General features: G+C 39.1%; 1 protein-coding gene across 4 annotated transcripts; it reads right to left on the reverse strand.

Moving 5' to 3' along the window:
- Positions 1-876: 876 nt before the first annotated feature.
- On the reverse strand, positions 877-20,484 carry ATP6V1D (ATPase H+ transporting V1 subunit D). 4 transcript variants are annotated; one of them, XM_054240649.2, is made up of 10 exons: positions 20,351-20,484; positions 15,751-15,969; positions 14,936-15,053; positions 12,381-12,460; positions 9,762-9,829; positions 8,770-8,814; positions 7,078-7,181; positions 4,624-4,690; positions 3,133-3,211; positions 877-1,763 (listed from the first exon to the last, which is right to left on the reverse strand). In XM_054240649.2, the coding sequence occupies exons 2-10, from the start codon at positions 15,867-15,869 to the stop codon at positions 1,622-1,624; spliced, it is 822 nt and encodes a 273-aa protein (XP_054096624.1). In that variant the 5' UTR covers positions 15,870-15,969; positions 20,351-20,484; the 3' UTR covers positions 877-1,621. The 4 variants fall into 4 exon arrangements, with proteins under 4 accessions (XP_054096624.1, XP_054096623.1, XP_035116667.1 ...); XM_054240648.2 differs by having other exon boundaries at positions 4,612-4,690; XM_035260776.3 differs by lacking the exon at positions 15,751-15,969 and having other exon boundaries at positions 4,612-4,690.
- Between the last annotated feature and the right edge of the window lie 188 nt (positions 20,485-20,672).

Genomic DNA, 20,672 nt, shown 5'->3' on the forward strand with positions numbered 1-20,672 from the left:
ATTTGCTACCTTCTAGCTTTTTTACTTAGGACTAGTCAAATTCCCTGTGTCTCCATTTTTTCCTCTGTAAAATAGATATTAAATATTTAATAGATATTAAAATAGGATATGCCTCTTATGGTTATTGTAATGAATGAAGTAATATGAACAAAATACTTAAAGAAAGTGCCTGGCACATAACTAAGACCTGCTATTTTATAGGAGATGTTAAATGTTTGCAAAATCATTTAATACTTTAAAACTGTCTAGACTAGCTGGATGCGGTGGCCTCATGCCTGTAATCCCAGCACTCTGGGAGGCTGAGACGGGCAGATCACTTGAGGGCAGGAGTTGAGACCAGCCTGGCCAACATGATGAAACCCCATCTCTACTAAAAATATAAAAATTAGCCGGGAATGGTGGCACACACCTGTAATCCCAGCTCTACTCAGGAGACTGAGGCAGAATCTCTTGAACTCAGGATGCGGTCAACGCAGTAAACCAACATCGCTGCTACTGCACTCTAGCCTGGGTGACAGAATGAGTGAGACTTTGTCTCCAAAAAAAAAAAAAAAAACTGCCTAGGCTGTCACTTGATTAAAATACAATATTAATATAGATCGTGTTACAGTTTCAGAACTAAACATTATTCCATGGCCAATCATGTCAAAAATGCCTGGAATTAGTTGCAAGAAAGACTGAGTAATCATGGATGTTTATGCCAAATCAAACAGTACTAAAAACCTTAGTCACCTGATGCAGCCACTCAAATGCCTCATCTTCATATATGAAAGCATGTTTTTATCATTTATAAATAGTAAAAAGTTACCTTATTTCTTCAAAATGGGAACTAGTTCTTTTTCTTAGATTAGCAAATAAGGAAGTATTATGTCCTCATAACTTATCGACAATCATTTATTGGTACCCCCAAATGCAACAGTTGTCTCAAAGTAAGCCTTTTTGTAAAACACTGATATATGGAAGGGGGAAATGACTACCCACTTCCTACATGTCTGCAGGGAAAGCTCTGGCTGATCTGAGCATGAGAACATGACTTAATAGTAAATTAATAAAAAAGGAATGACTTATTTTTAAATCATTTTACTCTGTTTATACCACAGTCACATTTAAATTGGCAGAACTGTTCCCATGACAGACAAGACAGGGACCTGTCATGCAAGGAAAAGTAAGTGCAGGTTTTCATAAAGCTGGAGAAGTACTATGGTAACACAAGAATAGCTGCAGCAATCTCAGACAACAGCGCCAAGGTTTGCAACTGGGTAGGAATGAAAGCTGCTCCACAGTAATTGGCCTGAGACCACTAATGCTTCCTAAGAGGTATTTCCTAATATGCTTGGTAAGCAGATCACATGTAACACAGATGTAAATGGAGGATGATAACACTTTTGCAGAGTAAATTCTGTAAGTTCCTGGGCAGGTTTTATAGATCTCTTTCATCCATGATGAATGGTTGCTAAATTATGATTCTGCAAAAGTAATCCCATAAATAAGACATCCAGGTAAATTTTATAGCCAGTGAAATTCTTAGGCCAGAAGATAAATAGATAAAGATCAAATCTACACCCTGTGAATTAAAATGAAGCCAGTGTTAGGGTTTCTGAAAGAACCAGAACAGGAAAGATTATTCAAACAGAAGATCCTCATCCTTCTCTTCAGCCAGAAGATTAGCAGGCTCCAACAATTCTCCAGCTGCTCTCCTGTGTTCCAAATCCTTCTCAGATTTTTCCTTTAGAATCTTTTTCTTCTCCTGTATTTTCTTTAACCTATAAAATAAAGGGGGTAAATTTTTTAAACACTTTTTCAATATTAAGTAGATTTGATTTTTTTTAGTTTTGTAACAAGGATAATAAACACCTATTCCTGGAAAAAAAACTTGGTACTTTTATTAATTTCATTGTCAGTAATTTATTTGTAACCCTTTTTTAAAAATAATTTTAAGCTAAAAATACAAAATTTTAAGCTAATAACTGGTTTAACCTGAGATAGAAGCCTTTATTATGTTATATTTTGAAATCCATTTTCTAATGGAACAGATTTTGATCATTCAGGCATTTTAAAAAAATTTTGGGGTCAACACAACCCTGAATATCATAGCAGAGGAGAAACTAAATAACTAAATAACCTTTGATAATTAAAATTACAAACCATAATAAGATGCTAACTCCAGGTCTAAGACCCCCACATCTTTCCTAAATACTCCTGCCTTCACCTACCTCCCATTTCTCTGAACTGGGTATACAGACCCCTGTACACCACCAGTTTAATATTTATCCCTGTTGATTCTAAATGTTCATAACCAATTCATGGACGTGCATACTTTCTCTCCAAGTGCTATGCGAATTCTCCAATGGCGTCATTTATGTACTATTTGGTAATGCCTCCTCCAAGTGCTTTATACCTTCTGAACATACTCAACATGAAATACATATTTGTTGAATAACAGCTGAATTCTAGTTTCTTCTCTCAGTTTTTATGTAGCTGACACCCAGTCTAAATCATTTAATTTTAAATAATAATCGAGTGCCAGGCACAGTGGCTCACACCTGAAATCCCAGCACTTTGGGAGGCCGAGGCGGGTGGATTCCTTGAGGCCAGCAGTTTGAGACCAGCCTGACCAACATGGTGAAACCCCATCTCTACTAAAAGTACTAAAAAATTAGCCAGGCATGGTGGTGCATAAGCTGAGACTGCAACATTGCACTCCAGCCTCGGTGACAGAGCAAGACACTGTCTCAAAAAATAATAATAATAAAAAAAGAGTAACTGAGTCTTGACTAGTCCAAAGGTAGTGAGTTGTCTCTACTATTCAGTCAGTTACAGATCAATCTCCTTGTTCTAATATTTTTCCCACTTTTCACTACTGCATTTGACACTCTAACATTTTTTTTTTTTTAATCAAGTCTAAGTAGTTTCTCTGAAAGGCCTAACTTTTTGGAAATGCCATGTTATAGGTACATGTAAAACTTGACATTTGTTTCCACAACTTTGGTAATATTTCTTGCTTCTTATTTATCAGAATGAAACACAAGCTGTACTAACTCTAAAGAACATAAACCAACAAGTCAGTCAGCAAATTGAGCCTTTGGAATATGGAAAACAAAAAATTATCAATAACTGCCAATTTCAACAAACCTGTAGAACTCTTCTCGCTCTCTCTCATCCAGCTCTGTGATGATATAAGCAAGAGTACGTTCAATCCGGGGAATGATGACTAGAGTTAAAATATATATATATATATATGCGTGAGAACTTAAAACCCCTTTTTTCAAATTATCAATGCTCATTTGTATAACAGTTATTTTTTGCTAGTTGTAAAATTAATGTACATTTAATGCAGAGAACTTGAAAAATAAAAACACAAAGGAAAATGTAGTGTAACTGGACCATCCAAAAGAGTAAGTACTGTAAACATAACGGTGTATACCCTTCTAGTGTCTTTTCTATGCACAGATAACATATTGGACCATAACAGATACAACACTGAATGTGCTGAATTCTGTGAATATATAACATTTAAGCACAGATGTTATTTTAAATATAGTACCAATTACCTGTTAAAAAATCAAGCTGACAGAATGCTTGATTTTTCGTTTCTGTCAGTCATTAGGCTCAACTACATAGAATTTACCTATCCTGCTTCTAGAATGTGAACTCTGAGGGTGAGAACTACAAACTATCCATTTTTGTTTTGCTCCCACTTTCACGTACAAGGCCTGGCACTAGCAAGCAGTTGAAAAAGTTTTAATGAGATAATTTGCCTGTAATCCCAGCACTTTGGGAGACCAAGGTGGGTGGATCATGAGGTCAGGTTAGCCATCCTGGCTAACACAGTGAAACCCGTCTTTAATAAAAATACAAAAAATTAGCCAGGCATGGTGGCATGTGCCTATAGCCCCAGCTACTCAGGAGGCTGAGGCAGGAGAATCGCTGGAACCCGAGAGCTGGAAGCTGCAGTGAGCTGAGATCACACCACTGCACTCCAGCCTGGGTGACAGAACAAGACTCCATTAAAAAAAAAAAAAAAGATAACTTTCTCACTAACACTAATATGGCCCCAAGCAAAGGAATTTCTTTGCTTCAAATTTTGCTTTCTTACCTGAAATTGAGTGTTTCTTTAATGAAAACTAAGTTTATTGAGAAGCACTGTCAACACTAAGCAGTCATATTTTTTAAAAAGTGAAATAAAAGGGATGGAAAATAAGTATGTCAAATGGGAAATCTTTTTAGAAACCAAGGAGAATGGCCTATAGGGATTTAAAATTAAATATTTATTAATGTACTCAAAAAGTTACATCACTCAACCATTAGAAAGAACTAAAGAAAACACTAAGGATCTACCATTAAATAACTGCTTGAATAATTGGAAATAAATAAAACATTTCTTAATTTTTAAATCACCACTTTCCTTTGTGTGTAACTCCCCCAGATCATACAAATACTTCTATCAGAATGCTTCATAACACTTTTTTTGCACTACGGACACACTTCTCTCTTTTCATAGTGGGCAGAGGCAGCTTCTTATTCACCTTTCAGTCTTCAGTATGGTGCCTAAATCCTAGCAGTTTCATGACAAGTGGGGAGGTTTGGACAAGTGACAAAGTAACTCAGTACCTGATAACTCACCATGTTCAATGGCATTTACACGCCTGTTGGTTATCTTAATAGCTTCATCCAAGGTAACAAAGGAAGTCTAAAATAAGGACAAATTGATAATGTAAGCCTAATTCTTAACATAAGCAAAGTCTTTCTAATCATTCCCTGATCACTTGACTCCACCAAGACTGCACTTGTAGAAAACATTTGGGAACCAAGACAACTTCTTTTCAGCATGCTTAAAAAACAAAATTCTTAGGCTGGGCGCATGGCTCATGCCTATAACCCCAACATTTTGGAAGGCTGAGGTGGGAGAATCACTTGAAGCTGGGAGTTCAAGACCAGCCTGGACAATATGATAACTTGCCTCTACAAGAAACAAATTTTAAAAATTAGCTGGTCACAGTATTATGAATCGGTAGTCTGTGGTGGAGATCATTTGAGGGTACAGTGTCACTGTACTCCAGCCTGGGTGACACAGTAAGTCCCTATCTCTTCACAACAAAACAAAAAATGCTTGTGAGATTTCCATTGGGCTAACACTATTTTCATGCTATTGATAACCTACATGTCACATTTGGTAGGTTTCCAAATTAACCTGCCTGGGCAGGTTGAGGGATCTTATGATTCATGGTTTCCATCCTGTCCCTGAGTAAGGAAATATTAAGTTTCTCAGATGTTGACATACTGATTAATATGCAACCTACTGATGCTGAAAAAGACACTGATTTGTTTCTAAATCATGAAGTTTTACTTCATCATTTACTTGCATATAGAACGTTTCAGCTTGTATTTGTAATCTGTAGCCAATGATTGTGACCTCTGTATCATACTCTCCAATGAAAAGGACAACTAGGGAATGAGGAGTCCTCCCTTCTCCTAAACTTTCCCATAAAAGCTTTCCAACTTGTAGCAAACTCTAGAACACAACCAAATTTGTTAGTGTCTTCCCCGGGTAAATCCTCACATTTGGCTTTCAATAAACCTGTATCAAATCATTTCTGCCTCAACAGCCTTTACTTGAGTTGACACTATTATAATTTGTTTACTACAGACTCACCTAAATAATGTTAAGAGAGAATCAAGCACTAATAACCTAGATACATACTAACTGGCCATGTAGGGGGGAAAAAGGCCTTCTATGCACAAACCTGTTTATTTACATTTACATTTAAATCTAGTATCAACTTGCTTTTCTCACTTAGCAAAGAGTGAAGCTGGGTTCACACTTCACAAGGGTGAACTTGTAATTGAACTTGATTTTTTATATTTTTTGTAAATGTGGGGTTTTACCATGTTGTTCAGGCTGGCCTCAAATTCCTAAACTCAAGTGATTTGCCTGCCTCAGCCTCCCGAAGTGCCAAAAGCCATGTGCTTGTAATCCCAGCACTTTGGGAGGCTAAGATGGCAGGGTTTGAGGCCAGAAGTTTGCAACCAGCCTGGACAACATAGCGAGACCTCATCTCAATAAAAAAATTCCAAAATATTAGCCAGGCAAGGTGGCACAAACTTATTGTCCCAGCTACTTGGGAGGCTAAGGCAGGAGGACTACTTGAGCCCAGGAGATTCAGGCCGCAGTTAGCCAAGATCGGACCACTGTGCTCCAGCCTGAGCAAGAGAGCAAGACTCTGTCTCAAAGAAAAACAAAAAAACAACTGTACCACAGCACATACATTTTGCTAATAATAAAAAGTAGTGGCTGGGCGTGGTGGCTCATTCCTATAATCCCAGCACTTTGGGAGGCCAAGGTGGGCTGATCACTTGAGCCCAGGAGTTACAGACCAGCCTGGGTGACATGGTGAAACTCCATCTCTACAGAAAATACAAAAAATTAGCCGGGCATGATGGCACATGCCTTTAGTCCCAGCTACTCAGGAGGCTGAGGTGGGCCCAGGAGGTTGAGACTGCAGTGAGCCGAAACTGTGCCACTGCACTCTAGCCTGGGTGACAGAGTGAGACATCCATCTCGAAAAATAAATAAGTTTTTAAATTAAAAGGGGCCATGCACAGTGGCTCATCCTGTAATCCCAGCACTTTGGGAGGCTGAGGTGGGTGGATCACCTGAGGTCAGGAGTTCAAGACCAGCCTGACCAACATGGCAAAACCCCATCTCTACTAAAAATGCAAAAATTAGGCATGATGGCACATGCCTATAATCCAAGCTACTTGGGAGGCTGAGGCAGGAGAATCACTTGAACCCGGGAGGCAAAGGTTGCAGTGAGCCAAGGTAGCACCATTTCACTGCAGCCTGTGCAAAAAGAGTGAAACTCCGTCTCAAAAAATAAAAAAATAAAATTTTTAAAGTAGAGAAAATGGTACAAAAACCCTCACTTCAGAAATCAAAATATTACGCTTGTTTTACATAAGATCATGGGAACAGTTGAAAGTACAAAGCACAGTATATGCTGACTCAAGACCTGACTCTCCTCCACTCAACTGTGAGAAATCAAACTACAGGAGTTCTCCAGGTCTTTTGCTACTTACCTGCAGCGAAGCTAGTTCCACCAGTAGTTCCACTGCTTTGGCGTAATTCCTCTTTAATTTAGCCAACTGTTCTCCACCTCTGGCTAAACCAGTCAGTTCATAACCTGAAACAACCAGTCAGACAACATTTCTAATTAAAGAGTAAATAATCTTCCCTATAAAATTCCCCAAGAGACAATTCAGAATAACAACAAATACGGAAAGATAAACTCACTAATCTTCATTAAATGTAAACATGAACTGCCTATCTTACTCCCCAAACACTATAGGAACATGCTACTAAATACAGTTTTCCACAAGGATACTATTCTAAATACAACTAGAAGAGAAGCTTTTAACCAACCGTCACTTCACTAGCTTGATGCCCTTTGAAAATCATATTGCCTGATGCCCAAAGTACAATGACTCTCTGCTATCAGGTGACTCTCTAGAATGCTCTACTTCTTCATATGAAATGTACTTAATATGCTACATGATTTGAACTCATAGCCTCACCTCTTCAAGTACCAGGTCAACTGGCCGGAGCCACTGCAGCTCCCCTATTCCACATGATCTAAATATTACATGAAACAAGAAAATATGAGTGCCAAAAGAAAGAATATTGTTTCTTTCTCTTTTTTTTGAAATGGGGTCTCACTCTGCCACCCAGGCTGGAGTGCAGTGGCATGATCTCAGCTTACTGTAAGCTCCACTTCTTAGGCTCAAACAATCCTCCTACCTCAGCATAACTTTTTGGGTAGATATGGGGTTTCACCATGTTGCACAGGCTGGTCACAAACTCCTAGGCTAAGGCGATAGCCTGCCTCAGTCTCCCAAAGTGCTGGGATTACAGATGTGAGCCACTGTGCCCAGCCAAGAATATTGTTTCTATGAAAAAAGTTAATACTTCATTTTGGAAAGAAAATATGCTGTCAAATTAGGAATGAAATTAATAAGACAGTTATTAAAAGAGTGGCAGTGGGCCATAAAAATCTGGAAAGATTCAGCATTCAGGTTGCATCACAGTGTCTAAGATCTTATTTGACTTTAAAGAGACCTAAACTAGGAATTATTAGCAGTACATTGTGGATGTAGTACATGCAGAAAGACAACACAGAAGTCTCATCAGTGAATTCATACTCAAAAGGCCTTGTATTTTTTAAATAGCAAATGATTCTACACTGATATATTTCTGATAAAATATTGAAATATTTTAAGATATGTAGGGTTTTATGACTTCCTAGCATAAAACCATTTTTTTTTTTTTTGAGACAAGGTTTTGCTCTTTTGCCCAGGCTGGAGTACAGTGGCGTGATCAGAACTCACTGCAACTACCTAGCCAGCTGGAGCAATCCTCCTGCCTCAGCCCCACAAGTAGCTAAAACTACAGTCATGTGCCACCACACCTGGGTGATTTTTTATATTTTTTGTAAATATGGGGTTTTACCATGTTGTTCAGGCTGGCCTCAAATTCCTGAACTCAAGTGATTTGCCTGCCTCAGCCTCCCAAAGTGCCAAGAGGCATAAGCCACTATGCCCAACCATAAGACCTTTTGATTAACTAATCAACTACTGTCCTGACTATATTAGATAAGAGGATTTCTAACTCAGGAACCTCTCATCATCTAGCACCATTTTCCAGAACTTAGCTCATTTAAAGAGGAAATAGGAAATCCCAGAGATACAAAGTAATACTAAAAGTTTCATACTTACTGTCAGTTCCTTCATGGTAATGTTCAAATACTGGCAAAGTAACACCTATAAACATAGAAGCATATATGGATTCACAAACCTTTAAGTTCTGTTTCTTAATCACAGTTTTCTGTGTTTCTTTTTCATTGAACTCAAAAATCAAGAGGTGAAGTCTGAAATTGTAACTGGTTTCAGTTAATGAATTTAGGAACCTGCCTTCTTTTTTTTGAGACAGTCTCATTCTGTCACCCAGGGGGCAGTACAGTGGTGTGGTCTTCAGCTCATTGCAACCACCACCTCCTGGGGTCAAGTGATTCTCCCATCTTAGCCTCTTGAGTAGCTGGGACTACAGACACACACCACACCCAGCTAATTATTTATTTATTTATTTGAGACGGAGTTTTGCTCTTGTTGCCCAGGCTGGAGTGCAATGGCACAATCTCAGCTCACTGCAACCTCCCAGGTTCAAGCAATTCTCCTGCCTCAGCCTCCTAAGTAGCTGGGATTATAGGCATGTGTCACCAAGCTAATTTTGTATTTTTAGTAGAGGCCGGGTTTCTCCATGTTGGTCAGGCTGGTCTCAAACTCCTGACCTCAGGTATCCACCTGCCTTGGCCTCCCAAAGTGCTGGGATTACAAGCATAAGCCACTGCACCTGGCCTAATTTTTGTATTTTTGGTAGAGATCGAATTTCACCATATTGGCCAAGCTGGTCTCAAACTCCTAACCTCAAGTGATCCACTGGTTTCAGCCTCCCAAAGTGCTGGGAGTACAGATGTGAGCCACCATGCCCGGTGAAACCTACCTTCTTAAGTGTTCGTTTCTATTCAAAAGTCAAATTATCCTGAATAATAAAAAACCTGATTGTTAATGATTTTAACATGTAAAGCCAATCGACTTGTTCTAAGTAGAATGAAGAAACTAGAATGTTAAGATCTTGCTGTATAAACAGGTTAATTTGAAAATGTCACCTCTTTTCTCCCCAAAGGGTTTCTAAAAGGTTGAAAAGTTACCTGCTACATTATCTTTCTTCGCTCGAATCTTCACTTGGGCTTTATTTACATTTTGGATAACTGTAGTACTGCAGAAAAAGAGAAAGCCTTTATTTAGCAGACTCTTTAGAAATAAACCTACAGACCCATTGGATAGTTTTAACATTGAGACCAGACCCACCGGATAGTTTTAACATTAAATGAGACCAGACTCACCAGATAGTTTTAACATTAAATGAGACCAGACTCACCAGATAGTTTTAACATTAAATGAGACCAAGAGTGAGGTGTCACAACTAAGTATGTTTTGATAACTGTCCTTTCTCCAGAAAAGAAGAAAAATCATTACTGCCAGAGGAGGGCCTCTGAAAGCAGAGAATGAACAACATTCAAAACATTAGCAGTAAGAAAACCACCAAGAATGATTTTAAAGTTTGTGGATTGCTTATGTTTTCAGTCAGAGGTATGGTACACATGGATATAACTTTAAGGGTTCTTCTTTTGCTGGTATAAGATGGCGAAAACTCCTTTCTAGGTTTGCTGTTGAATTGGTTTAAGCTGGCATTCAATTCCTTTACCCTGGAATTTATCTTCCATATGGCTTTGTGTGACTTCTCAAATATTAAGTGCCTTCCTGACTGGATGCAATAGCTCATGCCTAGTAATCCCAGTACTTTGGGAGGCCAAGGCAGGATTGTTTGAGGCCAGGAGTTCAAGACCAGACTAGGCAAGGTGGCGAAACCCAAAACTACAAAAATTAGCCACTCTCATAACCCAGTCTCAAAACAAAACAAAAATAAATATTACAGAAGTGTCTTCCCCATAACTACCCTAAATACTCACATACCATTTACACACTATTGATGTTCTCCATCTGTTAGAAAATTCAATGCAAGCTATTATCTTACCATACTGGCAAAAATTAAAGCCTATCACTTCAAAGGGCCTTATGAAGACCCAAAAACAGTGAAACCTCCTAGATGATAGGCATCATGTCATTAAGAAAAGACTAAAGTCAGAATCTTTGAAAACAACTTCTACCACTGTCCCTAATTAGCCAAGTGACCTCAGGAAGGCATTTAATTAAAACTGAGAACAACAATGCTTGCCTTACCTATCTCATAGTGTTTTTTGGAGAAGTACATAATATATGTAAATTGGCACTTACAAGCCATTTTGTATGCTTTGTAAAGGACTTACTGATGTCACCAAAGCAATGAAGTTCATGAGTTCATGCCTTTTAAATAATTCAGTTCTCAAAAATTTATCCTAAGGAAATAATTCAGTAGAAACAAAAATACATATGTGTAAAGATGTTCAATGCACTTTCCCCAGTATTCCAAAAACCTGAGAATTAACCCAAATATCCAGCATTAGGAGAAAAAAAAAATACATCTTGAGAAAAATCACACAGCCATGCTGAAAATCAGAAAAAATGTTTATGATACAATCAATGTTAAATGAAAATGGACTCTAAAATATTAAGATACTTAAAATATTAAGTATCCTGTGCCTGCAACTATGTAAGAATGCAGTTCATTAAGTAAAATCCAAACTCTTTAATCTTGCCTGCAAAGCTCTACTTGATCTGATTGGCTCCCTGCCTGCCTCTCTTACCTCATTTAGAGCATTCTTCCTAAGGTCCACCAGGTACGTTTCATTAGCTCTTTTTCCTGCCTGAAATACTCTTTCCCCAGAACTTACTGGCTCCTTTGGTATTCTAGTCTCTTAAAAGAGGCTATTCCTGATCCCCCAATGTAAAGTGAACACCATATTTGCTTCTCTCACAATTCCTTATTTTAATTTTATCATAGTGTGTACTACTGCATGTCATGACATTTTCTTTTTCTTTTTTGAGACAGGGTCTTACTCTACAGTGTCAAACTGGGCTCAGGTGATTCTCCCACCTCAGCCTCTCTAGTAGCTGGGACTACAGGTGCATACTACCATGCTCAGCTCATTTTTTAAATTTTAGTAGAGCCGAGGTCTCACTGTGTTGCCCAGGTTAGTGTTTTTGATTCCTGGGCTCAAACACTCTTCTTGCCTCCCGAAGTGCTGAGTTTACAGTTTTTGTGTTTTATTTTTAATCCTGTATGTACTTAACAAAAGTATTTTCTATGAGTGCCATTTTAATTTTTTATTTTTTGTAGAGATGGGGTCTTGCTTTATTGCCCAGGATGGTCTCAAAAACCTGGGCTCAAGTGGTCCTCCCACCTCACCCTCCCAAAGCATTGGGATTACAGGTGTTAGCCACCGTGCCTGGCCCTGTATTACTTTAGATTATTTGTGAAGTTGGGAGCTTTTCATGCTTTTTGGCAATTTGATTTTCTTGGTAAATGTCTTTTTTTTTTTTTTTAGAGGTTCTATATGTATTCTCCCTAATGTGTAAAATGTTAAAAAGATTTTAACTTAAAAAAAAATGTTGATACTAGGTGTGGTGGCTCATCCCAACACTTTGGGAGACTGAGGTGGAGTTATGGTGATGGGGTTAAAAGCTTTCTTCCTTATTATTACTGTATTATTTGTCCTTATTTCTAAATTTAAAATGCTTATTTCTAAATTTTAAAATTCTTTATAAATGAAATTATGAGCCTGAAATCACTTTGCTTTGTTTGAAAACACCCCATTTAGTCTCCTTACCTGAAGTCCCCTGCTGTGAACTTGGCTTCAGCTAGTGAAAAGGCAGCTTCTCTCATCACTTTACCCATCAACATTTTAGTCTGGAAAAGCATAAACAAAAAGCAAATTCAACCAAGCCTTCTACAAGGAAAAATCCTATTATAATTATATTTCTTTAATAACCATCAGTATTTTATGCGGGCTGTGCATGTAAATATTGGTTTGATAATGATAAAACAAATAGAAATTTCCAATTTTTAACAGTTTTGGTTATGATCACTAACAATATTACAAAACTATGTGAGTTTTATAATTCAATTTTATAATGAAAACAGAATACATTAAGAAACAGAAAACTGGACAGGTACGGTGACTCATGCCTGTAATTCCAGAATTTTGGGAGGCCAAGGCAGGTGGATCACAAGGGCAGGTGTTCGAGACCAGCCTGGCCAACATGGTGAAATCCCATCTCTACTAAAAACATAAAAATGAGCTGGTCATGGTGGAGGGGTGCCTGTAATCCCAGCTACTTGGGAGGCTGAGGCAGGAGAATCACTTGAACCCAAGAGGCGGAGGTTGCAGTGAGCTGAGATTGTGCTATTGCACTCCAGTCCAGCCTGCACAACAGGGCGAGACTCAGTCTCAAAAAAAAAAAAAAAAAAAAAACAAAAAACCGGGTCTTTACTGAAGGATCTATCTTATTCTTTGACTAAGTAAATGCTGATTTACTCAAACTAATCTCTTAAAATCACTGCAGTTGCAGTCAAAACCCTAATGGTGTATTAATTTTAAAGTACCTCTGAAATATTTAATTTGTGACAATATTCAATAATGTTTTAGATAGAAGAAAAACCGGGTCCGCTGTGTAGGGAGTTGGTTTCCCAGGTATTAAAAAACACAGCTAAAATAAGGAAATATTAATACAACTGGTATGGGACAGTTAAGTCAATGAAATAGTCTAGAGAGTTCAGAAACAACCCCAGGTCTATAAAATTTAGCAGAGACCACTCAACTGTCTATACATTTACAAAATGATAAAGCTACCTACCTCTTATCATACCCCCTCAAAATTCAGACATAATTAAGATAAATGTTTAAAGAAAAAAACTAAAGTAATAAAAGAAAATGTGGTCGAATATTTTCCTACTCATTTTAGGTCTCTTCTAAGTCTTATATGTAACTCAGAAGCTATTTAAAGAAAAAGACTAACAGATTTGACAAAAGAAAAAGAACTTTTAACTTTTTTCTTTCTATTTTTTGAGACAAGGTCTCACTTTGTTGCCTGGGCTAGAGTGCAGTGGTATAATCATAGCTCACTGCATCTTCAAACTCCTAGGCTCAGGCAATCCTCCTGTCTCAGCCTTCAAAATAGCTGAGACTACAGGTGCATGCCACCAAGGTCGGCTAATTTTCTTATTCTATTTTTTTTCGTAGAGACAAGGTCTCACTATGTTGCCCTGGCTGGTCTCAAACTCCTGGGCTCAAACCACCCTCCCACCTCAGTCTCCCAAAGTGTTGGGATGAGCCACCACACCTAGTATCAACTTTTTTTTTTAAGTTAAAATCTTTTTAACATTTTACACATTAGGGAGAATACATATAGAACCTCTAAAAAAAAAAAAAAGACATTTACCAAGAAAAATTGCCAAAAAGCATGAAAAGCTCCCAACTTCACAAATAATCTAAAGTAGTACAGGGCCAGGCACGGTGGTTAACACCTGTAATCCCAATGCTTTGGGAGGGTGAGGTGGGAGGACCACTTGAGCCCAGGTTTTTGAGACCATCCTGGGCAATAAAGCAAGACCCCATCTCTACAAAAAATAAAAAATTAAAATGGCACTCATAGAAAATACTTTTGTTAAGTACATACAGGATTAAAAATAAAATACAAAAACTGTAAACTCAGCACTTCGGGAGGCAAGAAGTAAAGAGTGTTTGAGCCCAGGAGTCAAAAACACTAACCTGGGCAACACAGTGAGACCTCGGCTCTACTAAAATTTAAAAAATGAGCTGAGCATGGTAGTATGCACCTGTAGTCCCAGCTACTAGAGAGGCTGAGGTGGGAGAATCACCTGAGCCCAGTTTGACACTGTAGAGTAAGACCCTGTCTCAAAAAAGAAAAAGAAAATGTCATGACATGCAGTAGTACACACTATGATAAAATTAAAATAAGGAATTGTGAGAGAAGCAAATATGGTGTTCACTTTACATTGGGGGATCAGGAATAGCCTCTTTTAAGAGACTAGAATACCAAAGGAGCCAGTAAGTTCTGGGGAAAGAGTATTTCAGGCAGGAAAAAGAGCTAATGAAACGTACCTGGTGGACCTTAGGAAGAATGCTCTAAATGAGGTAAGAGAGGCAGGCAGGGAGCCAATCAGATCAAGTAGAGCTTTGCAGGCAAGATTAAAGAGTTTGGATTTTACTAAATGGACTGTTTAATATTTGATACTTGTTAAACTTATAATGGTATTTTTACTTTTGAAAGAAAATTAATTAAAATAAGTTAGCAAAAAAATGTCAAGGGCCATGCTAGATTTTCCTAAAATAAATACTAGTGTAAGAAAAGTTCAACCTACCTCTATTATCTTCTTTAGGATCTGTCGGAATCGAAGAGTTAAGGCATCAGATTTTTTCTTCAGGAGGTTTCGACCTGTCTGTGCTCCCTTTAACCGAGCCTTCATGATTGTCTGTGCCCTATATAAGCATAAACAAAGTTAAAGACATTTATATCCATTGTTTAAAAGACAAAAAGCCTTCCCCACCAGTGTTAAAATTATCTTTTATTCTTTGATATAATGAGAGCGAAAACATATAGAGAATTTGTAGCCGATGGGTTTAACTGGTGGTATGGTTTGAATATGTCCCCCAACCTTGATGTGTTGGAAACAATCTCCAGTGCAACAATGTTGAGAGGTGGGACCATTAAAAGATCACTGGGTCACATGGGACCTGCCCTCCCCCACGAATGGATTAATGTCAATATGGCAAGATTGCGTTTTTTATTGCAGGGGTGAGTTGGTTATAAATGTGAGTTCAGCTGGGCACACCTGTAGTTTCAGCTACAGGTTTAAGTGGGAGGATCCCTTGAGCCCTGGAGCCCAGGAGCTCAATTTCACCATGGGCAAGATAGTAGTGAGACTCCTTTTTTTTTTTTTTTTCAGATAGAACCTTGCTGTGAGGCCCAGGTTGGAGTGCAATGGCGAGATCTCGGCTCACTGCAACCTCCACCTCCCAGGTTCGATCGATTCTCCTGCCCCAGCCTCCCAAGTAGTTAGGATTACAGGTGTATGCTACCAAGCTCAGCTAATTTTTTTGTATTTTTAGTACAGACAGGGTTTCACCATATTGGCCAGGCTAGTCTCAAACTCCTTACCTCAAGTGATCCACCCACCTCAATCTCCCAAGTACTGGGATTACCAGCGTGAACCACCACGCCCAGCCCGATTCCTTTTTTTTTTTGAGACAGGGTCTTGCTCTGTCACCCAGGCTGGAGTGCAGTGGTGTGATCATAGCTCACTGTGGCCTCTACTCCTGGTCTCAAGCAATTCTCCAGCCTCAGCTTCCCAAAGTGCTGGCATTATGGGCATGAACCACCGCCCTGACCCTGTCTCTTTAGGAAAAAAAAAAAAGCATGTTCAACCATTTCTTCCTTTCTCTTTTACCTTCTTGCCTTCTGCCATAGGATGACACAGCAAGAAGGCCCTCACCCTTCTCAGCCTCCAAAACCATGAACCAAATAAATTTCTTTTTTTTATAAATTACCCAATCTGAAGTATTATTACAGCAGCAGAAAATGGACTAAGACAACTGGTTTCTCAATACTGTGGATTTCTACCATCAGTGTTCCATAAATGAAAAGTTTATTAATTTACAATAGAAACAATTTTATACTTAATACCTGGAATATTTATTAAATCATAATAAATATTTAGAGGAGCCTTATTTTATGATGCTAACATAGTTTAAATACTTATTTGATTGGTAAGTCAAAATAATATCTATGTTTTTGTTTTCATTGGAGGAATATTGAGGATTTAAAACTCTATCCACTAATATATATCAAAAGTTTAAATGCAATTATTTTCAGGACCAACAATTCCCCTTTGAGGGATTTATCCTATAGATTTATTCCCACATGTGTACAAAAACATGTGCAAGGTTAACAAGATGTGTACTCCAGCCTTACAGTAATAGCAAAAGAGAGAAACAAGCTAAATGCTAAATACATCATAGTTCACCTACAATGGAATGATATGCAGTCATTAAAAAAGACAAAGGTATATCTGCCTGTAATGTCTATATTACACAGTCTTACTTATGGAAAGTAAGGAATAAATGTGCTTATATAGACGCAAAGAATAGTTCTAGAAAGGATTCACAAAAACTGACAAGAGTTTCCTTTGATAAATGGGACTGGATAGAAAACATGGATTTACTTTTTACTACTATATTCTTTCATATCTTTTGCATTTTATACCACAATAATTTATCACATTTTCTATTAAAAGTGTGATATTAACATATTTTGATATCATCAATCAAGATCCCAACACCAATCATTTTATTCATTTGCAAAAGACTCTAGGTAACAAAAGACATGCATAAGATTCCTGAGAAGTGACAAGCTAAACTTACACTGAAGTCGCCTCACTTCCTTATTTCCATTTTTTCCCCATCCAAAGCCCCAATACCAAATCAAGCAGAAACTGGCATTTCTGTTCTCGCTGCCATATGCCACATAAAATTTAAAAATGAAAAAGTGTGCTGGGTACAGTGGCTTATGCCTGTAATCAGCACTTTGAGAGGCTGAGGTGGGTAGATTGCTTGAGTCCAGGAGTCAAAACCAGCCTGGGCAACATGGTGAAACCCTGTGTCTACCAAAAAAAAAAAAATTAGCTGGGCATGGTAGGGTGTACCTGTAGTCCCAGCTACATAGAACGCTGAGATGAGAAGACTGATTGAGCCAAGAGATCAAGGCTGCAGTGAACTGTGATCATGCCACTGCACTGCAGCCTGGACCACAAACCAAGACTTGGTATCAAAAAAAAAAAAGTATTTGAGTAATAAAATTCAACAATGGATTGTATAACCTAGAAACAGCGTAACCTAGACACAGTGATTTAAGGGGATATAATTTCATATGCCTGGTGTTATAAAATCACATGTACTAATAAACATTTTTCGGCCAGGTGTAGTGGCTCATGCTTGTAATACCAACACTTTGGGAGGCCAAGGCAAGTAGGATAACTTGAGGTCAGGAGTTTGAGACCAACCTGGCCAACATAGTAAAACCCATCTCTACCAAAAAATACAAAAATTAGCCAAGTGTGGTGGCACACACCTGTGGTCCCAGCTACTGGGGAGTCTGAGGTACAAAAGTCACTTGAACCTGGCAGGCGGAGATTGCAGTGAGTCAAGATTGGGTCACTGCACTCAAGTCTGGGTGACAGAGTGAGACCCTGTCTCAAAAACAAAAACAAACAAACAAACAACAACAACAACAAAAAAAACACCATTTGGCCAAATTCTTAGATTATACTGGAATCTTTTACCATAAGGCTAAGATAACTAAGACAATTCTAAAGCTGAAAGGGACTTTAGACATTAACTTAAAGATTAGAAAAATGAGGCTTAGAAAAGTAAAACAACTTTCTTAAAGTTACTCACTGACTAAAAGGCAGCACAGGAACTTGAACCAGACTTTTGATTCCAGTGACCTTCCCAATTCTCAAACGAAGGCTCCAACCTATGTTCATTGGACCCCAACCATGTGGCTTCCCTTAAAGACAACAATTATCACTGGCTGACTCTGCACTGATTGGCTTCACAAGAGCTCTCATCAAGTGAAGCTGGTTTAGTTTCCAGCCTGAGCAGGACTTATCCAGCCCAATGTGTGGATTTAACACACTGTATTGTTGACACTAAATACCAGAACTTGGGTTCAAAGAGCTGGATCAAATTTAAATCAAACTGTAATACTGCATATTCCAGCCAGTTTATAGTATAAAGGTGAACTGGTTGATAAAACTGAATCTACCATGTTAATTTTAATTTCCTCCCAGGGAATGGCATCTCTGTGAAATGGGCAGTTATAATTCCTGGAACTCTAAGAGTAATTTGCACACTGAACGCTAATATGTAGAACCTGGATTTAATGAACTTCTGTTGACTCCAATTCTTTCATGTGTCTTTTGCTCCCATTCTAAAATTCTCTCGCTTTCTCTGGTACGAAAGTGGGTGAAAGTAACATATCACAGAATAATACTGCTGAATGGAACTGTCTGTGAAACAAGCTGCCAGTGTATTTTCTAGCCCTAGGGCTTTTAACACTTGTTCCTTTACATGTTTCAGAGCTGCTCAGCCCTACTCAAAAAGTTTGACCTTTAGCTAGGATGATGACTTTTCTTCCAGCTGAATCAAAGACATCTGACTACATGACAAAAAGCCTGCTGCCAGGCATGGGGAAAATATTTAGACATTATTTCCTGCACCTGATTTTCCTCTCAATCAACAAGCTGAGTGCTTTCAAATAGTTTTCACATTCATGAGCCTACCATTTCTATTTTCTAAGCCCAAAGATGTCGATTTTTGCCTCTTAGTCTCAAAGTAAAAGCTCCAAAGTAAAAACAAAAAAGTTACCATTCTGACTGCCGTCAAAGATAAACACAGCCAGATTCGTTAAAGCGGTGAAAACAGATTTTATTCTGTAAACCACTGACAGTAGGGTAAAGAGCTGAGTTCAATTCTGGTTTGTGCAGAGGTGACTGGCCATTTTAAAAAGAGAGTAAGGGAGTGGCAGGGAGCCGGCCACAAGTAGTGTCAGAGAAGAGAAAATTTACAAAGGGTTGGTCGTTGTAAACAAAATGTTACCGGACAATTAGGAAGTTAGGATTCTATCCTCCTACACAGACTGGGAGACAAAGGCCCCATGCCTCCTGGTTACATTTTAAAGAAATGACTCTAAGGTACTTGAAGGAACACTTCTGAGTTGGAAGAGGTACATATTCACAATTGTAAGCTTGTTCCATAAACGCCACTGCACTCTAGCCTGGGAGACAGAACGAGACCCTGTTTCTTATTTCAAAATAAACAGGATGGAGGAGAAGAAAGGGAGCAAGTTATGAGGCACATTTGAGAAAACGTCAAAATTTTCTTTACAAACTAGCCAAACACCTACAGTAGTGATACGCCATTTTCCTGACAAATAATTCAGGCCTCAAAAGAAAGGCAACTCGCAATGAGCGTACCAAGCATGGGTTCTTTCAAGAAACATTTTTTGTGGACCTTCTATGGATTGATAAGACATTCTTTCAACCTGGAGAGCGCCCACAGTCCAGTGGGAAGAAAGATACATAAACAAATGTCTACCTTACAATGTGATGAGTGGTATTAACACAGGTCTGAACAAGATGCAGCGGTGAGAGCAAAAGCACTGCCTCAGAAACACAGGAATAATATTCTCTCACAGCAGGTGACATTTGGCGGGATCTTGAAAAATGAGTAAGGGGGTGGAAGATCGAATCCGAAGCCTATGCTAGGGCGATTCGATTCCATCCCCACTTTGGCTTAGGGACCTCTTCTATATCGTCAGTAAACTTCCCTTCTCAGAGCAATTATTATATCTCCTGGGCCTTTCCAGATGAATGTCTGGCTACTACACTGTGAGGGCAGAGGTGGCGACGGTTCGGTTATATAAATCCACTGCCCGGCGCAATAAAGGTATGTGGAATGGATGAACCCATTAATGAATAAAGACAGCGGACCTCCACAAAAGCCCGCCGGCCGGGATCGCTCCGTCAAGCCTGATTTACTCAGGAGGAATGCGCGAAGAGGCCGTCAGGAAGCCTAGTCCCAGAATCACGAAAAGAGCCTGGGAAACGCTCAGGATAGACCCAGGAAACAAGGATCCTCACTGGTGGCCCAGTGTATGGAGGGCCAGCGCTCCGGGTTCCTAACCCTGTGAGAGCGGCTCATCCCATTCCTTCACTTACATTCGCGAGGGAAAGATTTCAATTCGGTCTTTGCCCGACATTCTGATGACTGTTCGGCTCGGGCCCCCGGCCGGGCAACTGATGCTGCAACAGCTTCAGAATCGGCCTCCACAGTGACTTCCACTATAGGAGTCAGCTGGTCGTGTCACTTGACCCCTCTCGTTGCTAAGAGGCAGCCGGAACACCCATTTTCACTTCCGCTTCCGGTTGTCACAATCGAGGGAGGGGGAGGACAGAACAGAGGCATTGCCCGGATGTCGAGGCGCGCACACCGCGGAACCACCCCTCAATGCCGGTTCACCTCCCAACCCCTCAGCGTCCA

Source organism: Callithrix jacchus, chromosome 8 (genome assembly GCF_049354715.1).
Source record: "Callithrix jacchus isolate 240 chromosome 8, calJac240_pri, whole genome shotgun sequence".
Taxonomy (NCBI): domain Eukaryota; kingdom Metazoa; phylum Chordata; class Mammalia; order Primates; family Cebidae; genus Callithrix; species Callithrix jacchus.